General features: G+C 39.4%; 1 protein-coding gene across 1 annotated transcript in view; it reads right to left on the bottom strand.

Annotated features, from left to right (window-relative positions):
- UPP2 (uridine phosphorylase 2) overlaps positions 1-4,996 on the bottom strand; it is a 40,473-nt gene extending 35,477 nt beyond the window's left edge. Inside the window, exons 1-2 of the mRNA XM_005676105.3 lie at positions 4,684-4,996; positions 86-203 (exon numbers count right to left, since the gene is read on the bottom strand). Of these exons, the coding sequence (XP_005676162.1) occupies positions 86-203; positions 4,684-4,745 (180 nt within the window). The 5' untranslated portion in view covers positions 4,746-4,996. The remainder of the gene's footprint in view (positions 1-85; positions 204-4,683) is intronic.

The following is a 22,836-nucleotide window of genomic DNA, read 5'->3' as shown; positions in this document are numbered from 1 at the left end:
AAGAGTAATGTTTATGTCAGGAAAATAAGGAGAAATATCACCAGAGGAAATTAAATTGCTTTCCCTAAAGTTAGAAATATTTTACCTTTACATCTCCAAACATTTCCGGTAGGTTGTGTGTTTTTGTTCCTAAATCCAAGTGATAGAGAACATCTTCATCCATAGAGTCCAGGTAAGGATTTTTAACATGAACAAAACTCTTTCTGAAAAAAAATATAATAATAATGCAAAGAAGATGTAAAGCAATCTGGAGAGATACCACACAAAAGAGAAATATCATTCTACATCTATGATAACCACAAGCCCAAATATTGGACACAAACCGTCGTTTAGGATTAATTGATTTGTAAGGAAGAAATATGGTATAATGAATAAAAATGACAAAGATTTGCTGTGCATTTACTGTATGCCAGGCATAGCATTAGGCATGAAAATTCCACACTGTCATAAAAACTGCATATAATAAATATATTACTTCATTTAATCCTATAATCATTCTATTAGGTAACAAATACTAATAATTCAATTTGTAAGAAGCCAAAGCTTACAGAAGTTGAGAAACTTGTGGAAGATTATATAACCAAGAAATTGCAGAGCAGTCATTTCTGCACAGGCAGGCTTTTGCTCCCACGGCAATCCTTCCATACACTCTGCTGAGGGAATATTATCACTGCTGTCTTTTCATCTCTGCATGTTTCCTTGTCTCCTCAACTTTCCGTGGGGTTTTGTGTATGTCTGTATCTGAGTGTATGTGTACATGTAATCTGTGAGTCCAATAGTGTCTTTCAGCTCCATAGACCAGTGTTTCTCAAAGGTCAACAAGCATAAGAATCACTGGACACTTTATGACTTCTTTTCTAGAAATTTTGATTCAGCAGGTTGAGTGTGTCAGAGTTTGCCTTTTAAACAAGCTGCTCATTGGTGTGATGTTGCTGGCCCAAGGATCACACTCAGAGTAGCACTGCCATTGAGGATTCCATCAACCAAGCTGAATACATCACCTCCTCTCCACGCCAGAGGCCACTGCCCCAGCTGAGACCTCCATCACAGCAGTGCAAGCTGAACCACCAGGTTTTCATCCCTCTCTTGGTAAAGTAATACAAGATGTGGAAGTCAAGACAGTGAATTGACTGCTGTTATAGAAATCACCTTAATTCAAACATTCATATTTATGAAGCACATCATCTATACAGACTTTGGTTATTTCAATAATAATTATATACTGCTTTAATTAGTAGTGATAAAAAATTATGTACCATACACCACAGTGGATCCAGCCATCTTTACCAAGAACCATCTGGGACTTCTCTGTTCTATAGACCTCCCACTTCCCTCCAAATACCTCAAAATCCCCTAACAAAAACCTTGCATCTTTCTAGATCTCTGATGATCCTCAACCTGATTGAACATTAAAATCACTGAGGGGCTTTGTAGGAAACACTGTTGCCCAGGTCCCAATTAATTTAAACTCTGATTATGTTTCAGATCTTCTGGGATGATCTGATGTGAAGCCAAAGTTAAGGACCCTTGCTCTAGGCCTTTGTTCCTGAAACAGCCTTCTGCTACCCTTCCATTTTTTAATTACTGGAATCCTACTCGATTTTTTTAAAAAGTATGGTTTCAGATATATATAGATTTTTTATCGGAGTAAAATGGCCTTGAGTAATGAAAATTTTAAAAATAAACAAATGGGACCTAATTGAACTTAAAATCTTCAGCACAGCAAAGGAAACCATTAACAAGATGAAAATATAGCCCTCAGAATAAGAGAAAATATTTGCAAGTGAAATGACTGATTAAAAGATTAATCTCCAACATATACAAACATCTCATGCAGCTCAATATCAAAACAACAAACTCATTCAAAAATAGGCAGAGACCTACATAGACATTTCTCCAAAGAAGACATACAGATGACCAAGAGGCACATGAAAAGGTGCTGAAAGTGAAAGTCGCTCAGTCGCGTCCGACTCTTGCGACCCCATGGACTGTAGTCCATGGAATTCTCCAGGTCAGAATACTGGAATGGGTAGCCTATCCTGTCTCCAGGGGATCTTCCCGACCCAGGAATCAAACCGGGATCTCCTGCATTGCAGGTGGATTCCTTACCGAACTATCAGGGAAGCCCTCACTAGGTATTAGAGAAATGCATATCAAAACTACAGTGAGGCACCATCTCACACCAGTTGGAATGGCCACCATCTAAAAAGTCTACAAACAATAAGTTTACAAACAATAAAGAGAGTGCGGAGAAAAGGAAACCCTCCTACTCATTCATCAAGGTCAAATTCAAATACCATATCCTCTGTGAAGGCTTTTCAAAGCATCTTTCCTCTCTGGTCAGTATGAATTCCTCCCCACTGTGCTCCTAAAGCATATATTTTAGCATTTCACATGTTAATTTTTTTGCCTCCCCAGAAAGATATGAATTCCCTCATGCAAGCTCTCTCATATATCTTTTTTTAAAGCTTTTTATTTTCTGTTCGAGTATAGTCAATTAATTAATGGCAATCCACTCCAGTATGTTTGCCTGGAGAATCCCATGGACAGAGGAGCCTGGTGGGCTACAGTCCATGGGGTCTCAAAGAGTCGGACACAATGAGCACACGTGCATAGCCGATTAACGGTGCTTTAGTTTCAGGTGAACTGCGTAGGGACTCAGCTGTACATATGCATCTTTTTTTTAAATTCCTAAATCTTTAAAAATTCTACTTTCTGAATTAAATTTAACTGTTCAGGAAGTAGAACAGAAATACTATTAATTTCCAAGACATTTAGGATAACAGATTCTTAGTGAATCAGAGTAGATTTCAAAAATAAAATATTCCATGGCATTAGTGCACTTTCAGAATAAGCTTCAAAGCAAAAGGATATCTCTCTTCTCTTGATGAAGGGCAAGAGGACATTGACCCACTGTCCCTTGCTAGACAAAGTGGTCAATGAACCAGCAGGGTCAGCAGCATTTACCTGGACAACTTGTTAGAAATGCAAAATCTTATTCCCTACCCTAGATCTAATGAAGTCCACATTTCAACTAACTGTTTTGTGATTCTCATGCACATTAAAGTTTGAGAAACACCACCATCCACTGTCTCTTCCAGTTTCTATTATGCTTCCTGTCTTACTCTGCCAAAACAGCTTCACTATCTGGATATTTTTCCTTTGGATTCCCAATTGAATGAGTGAATCATTACTCTTTAAAAGAGTTCATCTACTCCAGAGAGTCAAAATCTAACTATATATCAGAATCACCCACAGTGCTTTGAAAAGTAGTGATACCTGGACCCAGCTCCTTGAAAATCTGATTTAGTTGGTCAAGGAGATCTGGGACTTTGTATTTTTAAAATCACTGATCTACTCCACCTCTCCTATCTTCAAGAAGAATTTCTCAAACTGGCATAACCATTAATTATATTCTTTCATGTTAATAATAATACTCCTCTTAATTCATTCTTTAGTTTTCCTTGATGTCTGTTCCATTGTCTAATGATCCCTTGGACTAGAAATTGGGGCAGGGAGATGTCTATAGATTTTTATTACATTGGATTCATTGAAAAGCATTTCTAAGATGATCATGCTTACCAATGACCAGATAAAGTATTAATTTGGGGTATCATACCAAATTCAATCCAGTATGAATCAGACAATTGCTTCAGTTTTTCCAAGATATATAATTTTTATTAAATAGACTTGCATTTACTGTCTTCTCCTCTATCTTGTTTTGCCTTTTTTTTTAATATAAAACATAAGCCAGAGATGGGATTGGGAATAAAGTCTTTTAGCAATCTATGACAAGCTACATAGCACTGTCAGTATTACATATTGTTAACCAAAGTAAAGTGCTGGCTGAGAAGTCTTTCCATTTTACTATTACCTCCATCTTCGTACTTTTTGCTTTTCTTTCTCCTTGGCTTCCCTGAAGAAATGAACACAGTGGAAGGCTACTTCTGTTTGAGATGTGTAAGTGTAGCATTTTCTGAAATGCTGACCTGATGGAGGCTTTAAGCAGACATTTTACACAACTCTCAGCAAATCAGAGGGAACTTGCAAAATTCCTTAAGCTTCATGAAGATTAATGCTCTATTATGTTCTGTGAACCTGGGACAAGAATTGGAGCTAAATTTGCAGATTTATGTCTACCTCTGAGATGAATAAGCTACATGGTATTTTAAAAGTGAATTCTATGTAAAGTCCACCACAAAGCATATGAAATCACTTTGTAATATGCTGCAACACAGTTAAATCTGCCTTAGATACCAGGAGGCCCCTGTAATTATATCTCAGATATAGCACATAGTCTTGGAATCAAAGACTGAACTGCACACTGAATTTCAGGCTGAACTGTGAATTTGTTCATTCAGGCAGGTTGGTTCAGCTTTTCCATGTTTTTTGGTGACTTGTTTTGCCCCTACTTTCTTTTTTCTTTAATTGAGATGTAATTGACATATTGCCCCACTTTGTTAAAGATGAGCTAAACTCTCCCAAAAACTGAGGAAAGAAAATGCCACTGAGAAGAAAATTGGCCTTGTTTTTGCTTTGTATTCTGAACTGTGTTCCAACTAAGTGATCTCTAAACTTAAGAAACTTACATAACTGTAGAGATCCATCTTCTGAACATTTAATATAAAGTCCAAAGAACCTCCATCTTGTCAAAGTCAATAGAAAAAACTCAAAATTACTCACCCAACATATGTATTCCTGTCAGATCTCATGGATGTGTTGGAAGCAGGTAAAATCGAAGCCATATTCTATAATATGAAGATAGTCACTCTTAAGTTGATAACAGAAAATAAAAATATCGTAATTTGCTATTCAATTACAGATCAAATCACAGTAGAATGATGGTAGAATGCCACTCTCTCTTTAAACTTGTTTTCTTCTGAAACTGCTAAAGGAAATTTCCCCTTCGCTTTCTAAACTCCCTTATCAATTCAAAAATATTCCCCCTGACATAGCCTTTTATACTATACCCCAGCTCTCAGGGCAACATTTCCCCGAGGAGATAGGCCCCCTTTGAAGGTGGGGCATCTATCTCTCTAATAGGATAGGTTGGTTGATTTGTTAACTGTTGACCAGTGCACCTTCTCCTTACATTTGGCCTTGGTCCAGTATGGGTCTGGGGTAGCACACAGACTCATTTTCTTTAAGACAACTGTATATGGTTTCAAGTCCTCCACTGATTTCCATAACAAATCTACCAGATTGTCTCAAAATGTATCCGGTACACGTGAGAACTTTCAGTTTCCAAACATTCGTTTTCTTATCCCATCCTACCTCTCATCAACTTGTTTTCATTCTTTGTGATCACAGTGAGAAAAACACACAAACTTAGGACCTCAGAACACCCCTTCATTTGAACTTTGCCCGTTCAAATTCACACAGAAGGTCTGATAATTAAACAAAACCTGTTTCCAGGTACTCTTTATTTAGCTAAACCCAAGGCTGCCTGTGAAATCCAATGAAGCAGCTGTCAGAAATCAACCAAGGTAGAACAAAATACAGACTAATATTTTCAGAAAACAGGGTATTTCTGTCAAGAAATCCATGAATTCACCATGTTTGCTGTTGTTTATCACTTTATACTTCTACAGACAGAAAAATCTAAAAGACATTAGAGGAACTTCGCCATCCTGTCTCACTTTGGCTCAGCTCCAGTGGCAATCAGTTGAGGTTCTATGCTGGTGAGAGCATCAAGAATATTAATCTCATAACTTTCAAGCAAACTGGAGCTTCAAATGTCTGTAAATACCCAAACAGCACCAGATCAAGGCACTCCATAATGTGCGTGGATTTCTCTGTAAGAATGTGCATAACAGCGGAGAATCAAATGCCCATATCTTTTTTTTTTTTTTTTGGAGGATAGTTGATTTATAACGTTGTGTTGGGTTCAGGTGTACAGCAGAGTGAATCAGTTATACATATATCCACTTTTATTTAGATTATTGTCCCACACAAGTCATTACAGAGTATTGAGTAGAGTTCCATGTGCTATACAACATGTCCTTGTTAGGTATCAAATGCCCATGTCTTCATCGGGGTCTGCATGTTAGAAGATACTCCTCTTCCTGGTGACAATCATTGTGGGAAATCTCCTCAAATTCCATACTGGCTTCCTTTGGTCCATCTTAGCTAGCAGAGTTTACTGATTGAAAAGGAAAGGCCATAGATAGGGAACCAATATAGCAGCCTAAGTCCTGTCATTGCCACCACCAAATATGCATTCGTCACTTTGGGTATCCGAAAATCCCCAAGGAAACTGAAGGTAAAGAAAACTTTGAAGCAAAATAAGCCTGCACATGTGTGTTGCTTGTAATTTGGTACAGTAGTTCGTGTTTGTAGTTTATAATAACACATATGTCTCTGACCTCATGACCTACCTCAAAGTGGTCTACTTGCTGCTCTTTCCCAGTGCCCACTGACAGTGTTGAGACTCAGCACGCCCACTTCCCACTGCTGGGACCTTCCCTCTTATGTTTAGTATTCTGTGCTCCTCTCAATTTACTGTCGAGTATCATGAGGAGGAACCCCGCACCCCCCACCCACTGCCGCCAATTCCAGTGTGGCATTTACCTCTGGTTCTGACAGGTGAAAACATTCACTAATTAGAAAAATGCTATATAATTAATTACTCCAGTGAATTAATTAGGCCAGTTGACATGTTGATTTCCAGTGCAATTTCTGTCAGCCAATGATCTTTTTTCAAAATTATAGTTGATTACAATGTTGTGTTAGTTCTTGGTGTACAGCAAAGTCATTGTTATACACAAACACACATGTATATATTCTTTCTCATATTCTTTTGATTTATAGGTTATTCTAAAATATTGAAAATATTTTTCTGTGCTATACATTAGGATTTTGTTGTTTATCTGTTTTATATATGGTACTTTGTATCTGCTAATCCAAAACTCCTAATTTATCCCTTCCTTAATTTATCCTTTCCTTTGTGGCAACAACAAGTTTGTTTTCTATGCCTGTCAGCTAATGATTTCATCAATGCCTGTGCCAGGTAATGCCAGCAGGGATTTATGGACCCCATATAACAGCTCTCCAGGACAGTACACAAGTGCTCATCCTCTGGGTGGAACGCAGAACAGTCTTGCACAGTCTATGAAAGTGGAGTACTAATTCACGTCTTCTGAGTTGTCTTAATTTCCCTGGTTTTCAATATTCTTAAGACTCAAGCCCTTTCTTATGACAGATTGGTCCTCGATAATGTTTTAAAACTGCCTGTATTGCAAAAGGCCAGTCATCTAAACAAGAACAGGAAAAGTTTTTGTTTTTAGAAAGCACGCACAATGCAGACTCACACCATCACTGGGTGTTTTGTGAGCAGAGGCCACGTGCCAGGAAGAGCCCATGACTCAGCACAGCTTTGAGATTAGCAGGAGCTGCAACAGCCCCACCAAGTCCGTCCTCCACAGTGCCTGGCCTGGGACAAAGCATTTCACTTCCAACTGTCTTCCTGCACAGTAACAGCAGCCTCCTATCCTCAGTCTAACAAAAATTTTCTCTCTGCTTTAATCTTGCCCCCAAACCTCTAATGTTGGAGAAAAGAAGTCAGAGCCCTGCTGTATAACTGGGTAGCATTCGTGTCTCTCCCCAGTTGACATACTTTCTGCTGAATCTGTGCCATTAACTCGTGTAGGCTTAGGACTATGCATTCTTGCTAAGTCGCTTCAGTCGTGTCTGACTCTTTGCGACCCTATGGACTGTAGCCCGCCAGGCTCCTCTGTCCATGGGATTCTCCAGGCAAGAATACTGGCGTGGGTTGCGATGCCCTCCCCCGGGGATCTTCCTGACTCAGAGATGGAACCCACGTCTCTTTTGTCTCCTACATTGTCAGGCAGGCTCTTTGCCACTTAGTGCCACCTACCCACCCTCCAAAACTGTGCTCCGATCATGCTGGGGAGGGACAGAACTAGAATTTGGAATTCTGAGAACTTTGCTGTAAGGGCTGGGCATCTGTCTAGTGCCAGACACTGTGTCAAATTCTAAGAACACAAAAGGGGCGAAATGGACGGTGTCTTTCCTAAAGGAATTTATACTCTAGCGAAGAAGAGAGATGAGCGATAAGTATGACGTGTGCTGTGAAAAGAGAGGCCTTGAACCCAAGATGGAAGAAGTGGGAGCTTCTGGGAGGATGTGATACGTGGGTTGAGTCTTGAAGAAACATGTAATCCCAAAAAATATTGCTGAGGGTGGAAGTGGGCTAAATATGAGAAGTCTGTGCTCCTGGCCCAGGGAACAGTGTGTGAAATGCATAGAGGTGATAGAAAAAGCATCACATTGAGAGAACCATCAGTAGCGCTGTGTGGTTTTACTATTTGCACCAGAATATCTCAGACAGGGCCTTTAGTGGCTTTTTCTTTTTGAGATTCTGGCTTTAAAAAAAATAAAAGCCAACACAAACTTACACTAATTGCAGTGTACTTTACACGTTGACATTTAGTGAACTGGCATCTTAACTTTTAATAAACAATAGTCAAATTGTGCTAGTAACCAGATATTGCAGGGTTAATAAAGCAATTCTTAATTCACCACACAATGTAAGTTTAATGAAACACAGTTTAAAGTTACAGCATGTTCTTCTCTTTCTTTCCGGGTAATCAGTGAGTTATGAGTATACGTATATGAAGTCGAATTGTAGACCAAAGGCCCCCTGGGGCCCGCCGGTCTAGGCCTCCCTCCCAGAAGCCATGCTGAGTGCCTTGTTCCTTGCTCCCAGACAATCCGTTCTGCCCTGGCCTTGAATCTCTGCTGCATAAGGTACCACTGAAGGTCATATCCACTCACCTGAAACTACAGCAGGCACCTCTGCCCAAGAAAACAATTACACACACACACAGACAACAGCACCAAACTCACAGCTTCGGGGAGATGGGGTGAGAAGAACAGCTAAGTCCGCACACCCACTCCCTTCTTTTTTCCCATTTCCGTGCAGGTCTCGCAGGGTCTCCCTACTTCCTGCCATACCAGAACCCCTCCCCCCACTCCATCATTTGGCCCACTATCGATGACTTGAGAGTTCAATAAATGTCTTGTTATCCATTTGGATGCTAATGCTTCCTGTATTTTTTCTTTTATTCATTCAGCAAATATTTACGGAGCATACACTATGCTCTAAGAAGTCTAGGAAGTGCTGGCAATACAGGTGTGACTAGCACAGTTTTTGCTTTTCTGATTTCTTCCACAAACATAGTGACATTCCATGAATAGAGGAGATGCAAGGTATCACCCGTCTCATACTATCTTTCTATAACTCGTAACACATATGTTAAGTATGTCTGCATAATTTCATTCTTCATGCCTACTAATTAAAACTTACTCAGTTTTTGGCTCTTCCCTTAAGTGTTTATTTTACAATATATAGGTTTTAAATGCCTCAAATCTTTTTTAGAAGAAAGGAGATATTTAAAAATACACAACTGTTTCCTTTGTTATATAGATGTTCTATAGCTTAATATTTTTACACATACGTGTGAAGAGAATGTACCTTATTATCTATTAGCCACCCAGTCTTTCTCACAGTACCCACTGTCCTGGAAGTTGGGGCAGAGGGTGGTGACTTTAAACTTGCCAGTCAATAGCAGCTTCATGTCTTTGGTTAAATGGCCTCATTCAGATGACCTGCTCTGATTGATACAGTCTCTTCTAATCTCCTGCCTCCATCCGCTTCTTCTATCTGAAATGACGCCTACTGAATAGAGTGGGTGGAAGAATTTGCTTGATTCCTTGGCAGTAAGGAAAAGGAGGGCCTCTGGAGCCATGTGCACAGTTCCTTGCCATTTGGCAGGTGGCAGGTCAGGCATTGTCCACCGTGTCCCTTTGAGGAATCTGTGACTATTTGGGTTGGTCTATTGGGGCAGGAGGAGAAGGGGAAGACAGAGGATGAGATGGCTGGATGGCATCACTGACTCGATGGACATGAGTCTGAGTGAACTCTGGGAGTTGGTGATGGACTGGGAGGCCTGGCGTGCTGCGATTCATGGGGTCGCAGAGTCAGACACAACTGAGTGACTGAACTGAACTGAACTAATGAGTCCCTGAATGAGGCCACTGAGATGCAGCTAATTCCATCTAGCACTATTAGAACATCATGCACCCAGCTCTGAAGTCTGTGGCCTCCACTCCAGCCTCAAAGCCCTGTTCCATTGTGTCCTTCCTGTTCAGTCTCCTGGCTTCTGACAGTGCTACAACATCCAAGAACCTCTGCATTCTTCAAGAGAACACTCAGGAAGTTTCAAGACCCTACCTGCCAGACCTAGGCTTGGGGAGCCACTAGTGTGGTCTCTGGCTGTTTCTCCTGACTCTTCTCTCTCTACCGTGCTGTGAATTCACTCACCCCATGTTGGATATGGCCTGGGTTGAATACGGAACTTCTTCTAGAGACATCCTGCATCCTTCTGTCAGGCCATCCCTGCATCTTCCCCTGGGTGACATCAAAAGAGGCAGGTCTCTTGCTCCAATACTCTCAGGCTAACCTATGCCTAATTAGACATTTAATAGTCTCTCTTCCTTGAATTCTATCCACTACAGTGGATGAGAACCAAGGACCTTTGTCTGATCTTCTTACTCCATTTCTCCTGCCTTCTCATTCTCATAACTAGAAAATAAGGTCCCTGTCATACCGTTTCTCCCTGTCTGATGTGAAATGCCCATATGTACTGAATTCTCTCTGGCTTCTAGCAATCTCCAGTCAAGTTCAGCAGGTCTAGCTTTCAATATGCTAATAGATATATAAACATTTTAATTTTTAAATTTATTTTTTGTTTTATATATATATATATATATATATATACATTTATACATACACACACATACGCTGATAGCTCAGTTGGTAAAGAATCCACGTGCAATGCAGGAGACCCCAGTTAGATTCCTGGGTCAGGAAGATCCAATGGAGAAGGAATAGGTCCAGTATTCTTGGGCTTCCCTTTTGGCTCAGCTGGTAAAGAGTCTGCCTGGGTGGGATGGGGATGCAGATGGGAGGGAGTTTCAAAAGGGAGGGGATATATGTATACCTATGGCTCATTCATGTTGAGGTTTAACAGAAAACAACAAAATTCTATAAAGTGATTATCTTTCAATTAAAAAACAAATTTAAAAGATTAAAAAAAGAAAGAAAAAGAATCTGCCTGCAATGTGGTAGAGCTGGGTTCGATCACTAGGTTGGGAGGATCCCCTGGAGAAGGGAAAGGCTACCCACTCCAGTATTCTGGCCTGGAGAATTCCATGGACTGTATAGTCCACGGGGTCATAAGAGTCGGACACTAATGAGTGACTTTCACTTTCATTTTCACACACACATACATCTTTGGGGTTCCCAGGTGGCTCTAGCAGCAAAAAACCCACCTGCCAATGCAGGAGACATAAAAGATATGGGTTCGATCCCTGGGTTGGAAAGATCTCCTGAAGAAGGAAATGGTAACCCATTTCAGTATTCTTGCCTGGAGAATCCCATGGACACAGGAGCCTGGTGGGCTACAGTCCATGGGGTCGCAAAGAGTCAGACACAACTGAAAGCGACTTAACATTAGCATACATACATCTACAATTTTTAAAATTCATTTCCCATATAGATCATTATAGAGTATTGAGAAGAGTTCCCTGTGCTATCCAGTAGGTCTTTACTAGTTATCTAGTTTATATGTAATAGAATATTTATGTCCATCTCAGTCTCCCAATTTTTCCTTCCCCCACCTTTCCCCCCAAAACAAACATTTTTCAAATCCTTATTTTTTTTCCCATTGCCTGACTAGGGACTCAAAATTTCTATTCAAATCGTCAGAATTCCCTACTCCATAGGTAAACAACAAGATACTACTGTATAGCACAGGGAACTATATCCAATATCTTGTAATAAACTATAATAGGAAATAATCTGAAAAAGAATAGATATAAAACTCTCTACTCTAATTCCCATCCCCACAGCAGATGGGTGGGAATATGGACTATGAAAATGGTCATGTACACAGAAAGGAAACAAGGGTTCAGTAATTTGTCTCAAAAGTACTGTCTCCATTAGCATTATAAGTAATGAGAATTGACTTCCTAGCCCAAATGCCAGGAACACCACAGGGCTTGTATTGTTCTTTGGAGCGCTTGTCCCTCTTATTCTGTTAAAATGCTATACTCGGTCTGGATGAGCTATATGAGACTCTTCTACGCAGGGTCACACAGAGGGGGAGCAGATGAAGACGACTTTGCCAAGAGCAGGGCCCCTGGAAGGGCTCTCTAGTGGAAGCTGAACCATGATGAGACCGTGGCGAGGATGACAGCGTAGAACTGCAGCTGCCTGTTCTCAGTCCCAGGAGATGCTGGAGTTACTGTGGTTAGGTTTTTGAAGTTCAGTAATTGTGTATGAGATTACAAATACAAAGCAATGACAGATTTTCCAGGATTCACAGAGCACTGATACCTGGAATCTTTACAAAGTTGAATTTCTCTCGAGAAAAATGATTTCTCTTGATTTACAAAATTTCATTGACCTGGTTTTCCTTCCAGAATTATATTTTCTGATATTTAAAGTATATATAGCCACAAATTTTCCTTTGGGCAATGACTGAAACTAATAAATAAAAGAACACAGTTCAAGTTGTATAGGCATTTAGTTTCAGGACTTTTTTGGGGGATGGGGAAGACTTGATGATTGTCAGCATCCTTGATAGGGTCTGTTTCTTAGTTTGTTCAGGGTGCTACCACAAAATACTACAGACTGGCTGGTTTAAAGAACAAACAGTTATTTCTCATAATTCTGGAGGCTGGGAAGTCCAAGGTCAGGGCACCTGCAGATCCAGTGTCTGGTAAGAGACTGCTTCCTGGTATAAACTACATCATCTCCCTGTATCCTTGCATAGTAGAAAACAAGCAAGGAGCCCTCTGAGGTCACTTTTAGAAGGGCACTAAGCCCATTCGTGGGGGCTCCATCCTTGTGAACTAGTTTCTCCTAGTATCATCACCTTGGAGTTTAGGATTTCAACATGTGAATTTGGAGGGACACAGCTAGTCCATGACAATCTGTCTTGAGGTGACTCCCCATGGGAGGCATTACATATTACTCAGCAAGTGACTATTAAGTACCGACTGTGTTTGTTCATGCCTGACGTTGCTTAAAAGACATAAAGGAATGGTACTTGTTCTCAGACTTATTCTCCTGGCAACCTGCAAATGGAAAGGACTTAACTTATAACTTCCCTGGTTGTTTTCTTGGCCTTTCTTACTGGAAATACAACTCCCACAGTGTAATAAAGCTTAAATGTTCTGTTCCCCAATGGCTGATCTTAACACCAACACCAATGCCTTAGTGAATTAACAGGCACTCTGAGAAGTCAGCAAAGGTCAGAAGTACCTCAAGTGGCTTGATGAACAGTGGCCCTTAAGACCAAAACCACTTGACTGCTGAATATGCTTGACTTCAATTTTTCAAATGTTTCTGTTCTTAATGATGTTAGAGAAAAGGAAATGTAAGACACAGAATACCAAACAGAAATTCAAGAAAATCTCTTTCATTGGAAATAAAGCATATTTTCAATCAATAGCAGATAAGAATAAAATGAAAATGCTTTTCTCTAAGTTCAAAATAATCATTCTCAACTCAAAATGGAAATCTGAAGGACAAGGAAAATTAATGGAAAGAAGAATGTTGGTAACAATTGTGATTAATTCAGCATTATGCCAGGGCAGACTCTGTACTATCTCATTCAGTCCTCACAACAAGCCTCTGAAATAAGTCTTATTATTTTCCCAATTTTCAGATGAGGAAATTGGAGCAAAGAGAGGTTAAATATGGTACCTAAGATCCTACAATGAGTAATCCAAGACTGGAATTCACACCTAGGTTTGTCCAACTACAAAGTTGTGAGAAATAGTCTCCCACATTGCAGGCAGATTCTTTACCGTCTGAGCCTCCAGGGAAACCCTTTTAAATGTTAGTGTCCCTTAAAGAAGACAGTAATCCACAGAGAATGGTATCAAAAAGAGAAGGAAATTTGCCACATGTCTTAAAGGTAACACAAGATTGGGATGTGAGGAGCATCTCTCTGAAACATCTTACCTTGATTGGAAGGGTTGTTGGTTTCATGCATTTATGGGAGCAGAGGGCATAGCCAAGCCATAGCAAGTGTGTGCTCTGTGGCTACCATTAGATTGGTAGCCCAGTCCTAATGCTAAAGCTGAAACCAGTACTTTGGCCACCTGATGCGAAGAGTTGACTCATTGGAAAAGACTCTGATGCTGGGAGGGATTGGGGGCAGGAGGAGAAGGGGACGACAGAGGATGAGGGGTCGCAAAGAGTCGGACATGACTGAGCAACTGAACTGAATTGAACTGAATGCTGATTTTAAAAATCACCTCATTGACAAAATTTAAATTGACCTTTAAAATGTGCCTTAAATACACTTTACAGTTTAACTCATCTCAGGCTTACTACTTCCCATGATTTTACCCCAAAAGCTAGGTCCAGTTCAACACCCTGCTTGCAGAAAGTTCTGTCTGCTCCTGAGCTGTCCCTGAAAAGGGTGTTAAAAAAGCACAGCACTGAGAGGCTCCTATTCATTCCAATCCCTTTGGGCCTTGGAGATTAAAGCCTATGTTCATTCTCAGCACCAGATGAAAGTGCCCCAGATGGAACATGAAGAATATTGGGAAATCAGACTCACAGTTGGAAGGAAGCTCTGAGTTTGACAAACTTCACACTGAAATGAGATGGGGGCTATTTCCCTTGGAACGCAAGGAAGGTTCGGTTATAACCACTCACAAAAAAAAACCAAGGTTATTACTGCTGTGGTCCAAAAGGGCTCAGATGGGAAAATAATGCTAATACTTGGTGGAGGTGGTGAATTCCAGACCCAGAAAGTCATGAAATGTCAAAGCTGACTGATTATAATTTGAATTTAGCTGAGGGACAGAGAACAGCGTGTTTATGGTGCTCTCCTAACACGACCAAGTGCAATACATTGGGTTAAACATTAATTTTTTGCTAAAGAAGTAGGAAATCTTGCGTACATAATCGTGATTACAGTTACATTTCTGTTAATGCCTCACCTTAGGAATGTCATGACTTTCCAAAAATGTGATTCCTTTGAACACTTCTCCTTGGCTTTGAATTTCATTCTCTGCTGTGATGATTGCTGGTGTTTCTCTGAGTATTTTATGTTAGCCAGAATTCTTTAAATTTTTAATTATGAAATTTTTCAAACTTTTAGAAATGTACAGCTATAACAAATGACTGTGAAGTTGCCACTCAAATTCTACAGTTGCCAACATTTTGCCATACTTAGTACAGATTTCTTTTAAAAAAGAGTCTATTAAAGCCCTCTTCACCTTCTTTATACTTAGATAACTTTCGTTTTCTCCCCAGAGGTAACCACCACCCTGAGGTTGGTGGATGTCCTTCTAGGGCACATTTTATAGCTTCTACTTATAAGTATATGTTTATTTACCCACAAGGCATTGGCAGGTTTAAGGTATATACATACAACTTGCTTATGTAGTTATAATAAACTTATAAGTATATACTTTAAGGTATATATGTGTATGTTACACACACACACATATGTGACACAGAGAGACAGGAGAATACTATATATATTCTTTACTGTTTGCTTTTTATAGGTTGCCTCTTCCTTACAGTTTTTGGTTGCTTCCTGTTTTTCCCTGTTAACATCGTTATGTATATTTCCTCCTGTACGCACATGAGAGTTTCTCTAACATCTGGACATATGTTTGTATCTATTCAATTTTATTAGGTATTATTACACTGCCTTACAAAGTACCGAGTTACACTTGGGCCAACAGTGTATAACATGACCTATTTTCTATATGCTTGGCGACAAATCTGCTGTTATTAGCGGTTTAATTCTTTTCACAATGTGATGGTCATAAAATTGTATCTCTTTTCTTCATTTTACGTTTCCCTGAATGTTAGTGAGGCCAAGCATTTTTGAGTTTAATACATTTACAAACAGTGTGATTACATTTCTTCTACCTTATTTTGTGTTTCTAATTATATATAGAGAGAAAGATAGAGAGTGCTTCTTTTCACTTCCTGCCTTCTATAGAATGATTAGGTTCTCTGTAGACTCCACTTTCCTCTGTTGATTCTGAAGCTATATATTCTATTTCTGTCCTTCTAATAATTACCCTTATATTTTAACAAGCATGCTTGACTTAACAAAATTTACAGTTAATTAATACCTCAAGTCTTCTCCTGAGTAACACAAGAAACTTGGAATTCTTTAACTCTAGTTACTCCTTCACATTTTCCTTGTGAAGGAGCTTAATCTACTCTGTTTTCAAGCCTCCCTCAGCCATAGCCATTATTTCGGTTATTGTGGTATGATCAGTTAATAAAAATTTAAATTATCCACATCTGCACTGTCTGTGATCATTGTTGCTTCTCTGATCTTATTCCTTCCTCCTGGATTTATTTATTTTTCTTTCTAAAGCACATTAGGTAATAGTTGTTTAGCATAGCCTTTTATTTTGCCCTCATTTTGTAGTGACATTTTTGTATCATATAGAATTCCATATTGATGGCTATTTTCCCTCAATCCCCGTAAGGTATAGTTTGTTGCCTTATGGTATCTATTGTTGTTGATGTAAAGTTTGCTTGCTGTCATTTACTGGTGTATTTTGAAGAAGGAACTGGCACCCCGCTCCAGTACTCTTGCCTGGAAAATCCCATGGACAGAGGAGCCTGGTGGGCTGCAGTCCATGGGGTCATGAAGAGTCGGACATGACTGAGCGACTTCACTTTCACTTTTCACTTTCACTTTTCACTTTCATGCATTGGAGAAGGAAATGGCAACCCACTCCAGTGTTCTTGCCTGCAGAATCTCAGGGACGAGGGAGCCTGGTGGGCTGCCGTCTATGGGGTCGCACAGAGTTGGACACGACTGAAGCGACTTAGCAGCAGCAGCAATTGGTTGTATTTTAGTAAGTAATCTGTCTATTCTTCCTTGTGGCTTTGAAATTTTCTCTTCACATTCTCAAGTTTTACTAAAGTGCATTTAGGTATGACTTAAAAAAAAATAAAGTTCTTCTCAGGGCCCATCATGCTTTCAAATTATGAGAAAATAGGTCTGTTATAAACTCAGGAAAATTCTCACTATTTCTTCCTTAAATGTACTGTCTTCTCTGGCACTCTTATTAGATATATGACAGGCCATCTCAGTCTGTACTTCTAATGTCTTCACTTTTTCATGTATCCTATCTTTTTGCTTCTCTGCTTGCTGTAAATTGAGAGTTTTTTTTCAGGTTTTCCTTTTTCACTCATTCTCTATTCAGGTGTGTTTAACAAGCTCTTTCGCTCATCTGCAATCTATTGCAGTAATGTCCTCAATTCTTCACGTCTCCCTGAAATATCCTATTCCACATGACTGTGCAATGCAATGCTCTCTCATCATGAATAAAATGCCCTGCCCTGACCTTGACTCAGGGCTTGGTCGAGTCATGGTTTTGATCAAGAAAATGAAGCAGGAGTGACAGTGTGTCAGTTATTATGCCCTTGCTCTATCCTTGTCATAAGCACATACCTAGTAGTCTACTGCAGGAAGAGAAACATGTAAAATGGAGCCCAGTTACCCTTGTCACCCCAACTGAGGCCAACTTATAGCAGCCAAAAGCCAGCTGACCCCTCATGAGTGAGCAATCCCGCCAAGGGCACCAATGCCACCTAGGCAGCCCCAGCTGACTCCAGGCACATAAGGAATAAATCCTTGTTGTATACTTCTCAGCTTCCTTGGTGGCTCAGAAGGTGAAGAATCCACCTGCAATGCAAGAGAGCCAGTTTCGATCCCTGGGTCGGGAAGATCCACTGGAGAAGGGAATGGCTACCCACTCCAGTATTCTTGCTTGGAGACGTCCATGGACAGAGGAGCCAGGTGGGCTCCATAAGGTCGCATAGAGTTGAACACAACTGAGCAACTAATACTTTGAGACTTTCATACCTCTCGAGCCCAAGGCAACATACTATGGCAATAGATAACTGATACACCATCCACTGAGACTTTTTTCCGATGAATATTTTTTCATTTGTGGATATTCTAATTGTTACTTTTTCAAACTTGCCTCTTCTTTGTAAATTGTTTCCTATTGTTTCTATATATTTCTACTCCATCATTTTTCCACTTAATCAGTTTAAATAGCACCATTTAAATTATGTTAAATTATGTCAAGTCCTTACAGTGCTCATCTTTCTGTTTGTTGTGTCCACTGATTTCTCTCCTAAGGGACTGTTTCTTCATTTTATCTATAATTTTAATTTTCGACTCCATATTGTTTTTTCTATGTGTGTACAGTTCCCTGGTAGCTCAGTCAGTAAAGCAGCTGCCTGCAGTGCAAGAGCCCTGGGTTTGATCCTCATTGGGAAGATCCTCTGGAGAAGGAGACAGCAAACCACTCCAGTAACCTCACCTGGAAATTCCCATGGACAGAGGAGTTTAGTGGGCTACAGTCCATGGGGTCATAAAGAGTTAGGTACAACTGAACAACTAACATTTCACCTTTCACAATATAGATGGATTCAGGAAACTGTCCCAAGGCGGTGGTTTTGTATTTGCTTCTGCCAGGAGCCCCAGGGGTATCCTCAGGACCAGATTTACATTAAATCCCTGTAAAAATGATTTCAGCACCACATGGCTAGCATAAGTTGTGTCTACAACCACATATCATGTTTTGTTTCAGTTTCTCACTAGAAACTTTTTCTAACCACATCGGCTGTCAGACACAGGCTTCTTTGCATTTTAAGACTGGTCATCTGAATATTTAATCCTCTTTCACTGAAAGCACAGAATTTCCAAGGTCCCAGCTTAATATAGGAATTTCAGGTCCAAGTTCCACCTCTGAGGACCAGGACCATGTCTGTGTGTCCTGTAAACCCAGCAACTTGGCATGAGGGTCTACTCCAAGGCTAATCACTGGGTTATAGTGCCATCAGCTTGTGAGCTGACATTCATTTCATTTTTTTTAACTTTAAATAATTTTTATTGACCTACTGTTGATTCACAATGTTGTATGAATTATTACTGTACAGCAAAGTGACTCAGTTATACACACACACACATACATATTGAACATATATATATATGTATATATTCTTTTTTGTATTCTTTTCCATTATGGTTTATCAGAGGATGATGAATATAGTTCCTATGCTATACAGTAGGAGCTTGTTGTTTTTCCATTCTATATATATTAATACAAAATTTGCAACTGCTAATTCAAAACTCCCAATCCAACCTTCTCCCACCCCTTTCCCCTTGGCAAATACCAATCTATTCTCTATGTCCCTGATTCTATGTCTGTACCATATCATATGGTACTTGTCTTTCTCTTTCTGACTTATTTCACTTAGTATAACAGTCTCTAGTTGCGTCCTTGTTGCTGTAAATGGCCTGATTTTGTTCTTTTTGTTGCTCAGTAATATTCCATTTATATATGTAACATATCTTCTTTATCCATTCACCTGTCAATGGACGTTTACATTGTTTTCATGTCTTGAGGTGAGGTGAGGTGAGGTGAGGTGAAGTCGCTCAGTCGTGTCCGACTCTTTGCGACTCCGTGGACTGTAGCCTACCAGGCTCCTCCATCCAGGGGATTCTCCAGGCAAGAATACTGGAGTGGGTTGCCATTTCCTTCTCCAGGGGATCTTCCCGACCCAGGGATCGAACCCAGGTCTCCGGCATTGGAGGCAAATGCTTTAACTTCTGAGCCACCGGGGAAGCCTTTCATGTCTTGGCTATTGTGAACAGTGCTGCTATGAATGTAGAGGTGCATATATCTTTTTGAATTAAACTTTTCTCTGGATATATGCCCAGGAATGGGATTGCTGGATCATATGGTAATTATATTTTTAGTTTTCTGGGGAACCTCTATACTGTTTTCCACAGTGGCTGAACCAACTTGCATTCCCACCAACAGTGTAGGAGGGTTCCCTTTTATCCATACCCTCCCCAGCATTTTTTATTTGTAGACTTTTTAATGATGGCCATTCTGACTGGTGTGAGGTGATCCTCATTGTTGTTTTGATTTGCATTTCTGTAACAATTGGTGATGTTGATCATCTTTTCATGTGCCCATTGGCCACCAGTATTTCATCTTTGAAGAAATGCCTCTTTGGCTCTTCTGCCCATTTTCCCACTTGGGTTGTGTTTTCATTGTTGTTGTCAAGTTGTATGCACTGGTTGTGTATTTTAGAAATTTAAGCCCTTGTTGGTTGCATCATTTGCAAATATTTTCTCCCATTCTATAGGCTGTCTTTTCATTTTGTTTATGGTTTCCTTTCCTTTGGAAAAGTCTGTAAGTTTTATTAGGTCCCATTTGTTTATTTTCGATTTCTTTATATTATCTTGGGAGACTAACCTAAGAAAACATTGGTATGATTTATGACATTCTTCATTTCTGAAATTTAAGATTAGCTTCATTCCTTAAAGCTCACCCAGTGCTGACTTTTGCACAATACTTCTTTCTGTTTACTTTAGGAAAGATATCTAGTTCACTCGGTTTTTCCATGTTTCCTGCACATGCACATGCTTTGTTTAGTAAATACAGATAATTGGCTGTAAAAATTAGACAGAGATTTTTTTTTTTAAACTGACCCAGCACTCGGGCAAAAGAAAAACATGGTTCGTTACAAAGAATATAGATCAGGACAAAAGTTTTGGTGTTTTTCAATAGCCTATGTTTTGCTGTAGTTTAATTTTTATTAGAATATAGTTGATGTACAATGTCATGTTAGTTTCATGTATACAGTACAATGAATCAGTTATGCATATACATATATCCACTCTTTTTAAAATTCTTTTCCCATATGGGTCATTACAGAGTACTGAGTTGCCTGTGCTATACAGTCCTCAAATCTATTTTCCATATAGCAGTGTGTATATGCCAACCCCAGTCTCCCAGTTTAGCCCCCTGCCTTTCCTTCTGAAAGCCATAAGATTGTTTTCTACATCTGTAACTCAATTTCTGTTTTGTGAATAAGTTCATTGATACTATTTTTTTAGATCCCATATATAAGTGATATCATATGATATTTTCCCTTCTATGTCTGACTTACTTCACTCAGTATGACAATCTCTAGATCCATCCATGTTGTTGCAAATTGCATTATTTCTTTTTATGACTGAGTAATGCTGCGATTCATGGGGTCGCAAAGAGTCGGACACGACTGAGTGACTGAACTGAACTGAACTGAACTGATATATATACATATATGTATATATCACATCTTCTTAATCCATTTCTCTGTTGATGGACATTTAGGTTGCTTTCATGTCCTGGCTGATAGCCTTGATTTTTTGTTAAGCACTAAAAGTAGACTCTACTTCAGTTAAATACCAAAGAATTGACATAAGTAGTTTCTAAGCTTATCAAACTTGATACCAGTATCAACATTTCACAAAATTCTGTTATATTCTGTAATTTCTTTTATGAGAATATGTCTATGCATATATTTTGCTAGCAATACTTGATTCTTATTCTCTAACTCAATTGGGATGTAACAATAGAGCAAATCAACATTTAAAATAGGACACAGGTGTGGTATACCATGTTTTTAAATAGCAAGTTTTATTTGAAAATATTTTAAAATAAATGCCTTTAAATGAATATTTTTAAAATGCTACAATATGTGGCTTTCTAACAAATAACCCGGGTTACTGGGCATCTCCCCTCTCTTTTAGATGGAGCCTACTCTTTCTCCTTTCTGGGAGTGAAGGAAGGGGCAGTGGACAAGTACCAGCGATGTTCCTCCTGGTTCTAATCCTCTATTTCTTTGCCTTAATTACTCCTTCATTCCCACACCAATGAGATCATAGTTTGGTGAACAAAATGCAAAGGCTCTGATCTTGGTAACAGTTTCATAGTTCTGTTGCAAAGTAGAGAAAAAAATTGCAGTTTGGCAAGTTTTTACTTGAATTGAGCTAGCTAGAAAAAAAGAATTATGGCTTTAATATGCTTAAAAAAGAAAACATGAAAATTTATAAAAATAGACCAACAGTATATCAAATGATGTATTGTCCTTAAGTATAATCAGTGTGTGGATAAATGGACAGTCATTGCATTCAGAGAAAAGCCATACTCTTGGCTCTGGAAGCAGAAGGAAACAGTAAGCACAGTTCTATTGCAGTATAGGGATGCTGTTTTGTTTCAAAATGGTAGGCTAAAAAAATTGCAACCACAGAGGCAATACGGTGGACTGAACTGTTGGACAAGTTTGTAATCTCTCCCAACTTTAGTTTGTTTCCTATAAAGTGAAACAACTGTAATTACCATAAGGGAGTCTCTGAAAGATAAAATGAGAAAATATATATTAAATACCTGGTTCATTAACACATCATAAAGGATGGCAGTTGTTATCTTAATACCATTTATTATCTTAACACACTCTAAAAAAAAAATTACAGAACATGCAAATAAAGAAATGTGAAATGAGGTGTGGTTCTTGGAACCCAAATCCCCTAGCTAAATAAGCAGTCTTAGAAGGAGGGCTTCCAGGAGAACTAACACTGGGAGTGTTTACATGACTGTATTGTATCTTCAGCAAGGCTCTGTCCCAGAGAATCAGACTTCAGACACAGATGGTGATTGTTCTGGGTGTCTCTGTGCCTGACAGACAAGAAAGTGCTCCCTGTGATACATTTCTCTGGATGCAGCTAACCTTCCATTTATCCAAGATGATGATGTGAAGGAACAATGGACCAGGCAGCATGTCGTGCACCCCTCTGTCAACGACTGACTCATTTCTACTCGTTTGGTCTTTCTCTGCTAGAGGCACACTCATCACTGGAGAACAGAAAAAGTGGCAAGTAATGATGAAAATTTGAGAAAAGC

The sequence above is a fragment of the Capra hircus genome, chromosome 2, assembly GCF_001704415.2.
Source record: "Capra hircus breed San Clemente chromosome 2, ASM170441v1, whole genome shotgun sequence".
Classification (NCBI taxonomy): Eukaryota; Metazoa; Chordata; class Mammalia; order Artiodactyla; family Bovidae; genus Capra; species Capra hircus.
The sequence above is the reverse complement of the archived record's forward strand: the minus strand, read 5'-3'. Positions and strand labels throughout refer to the sequence as shown.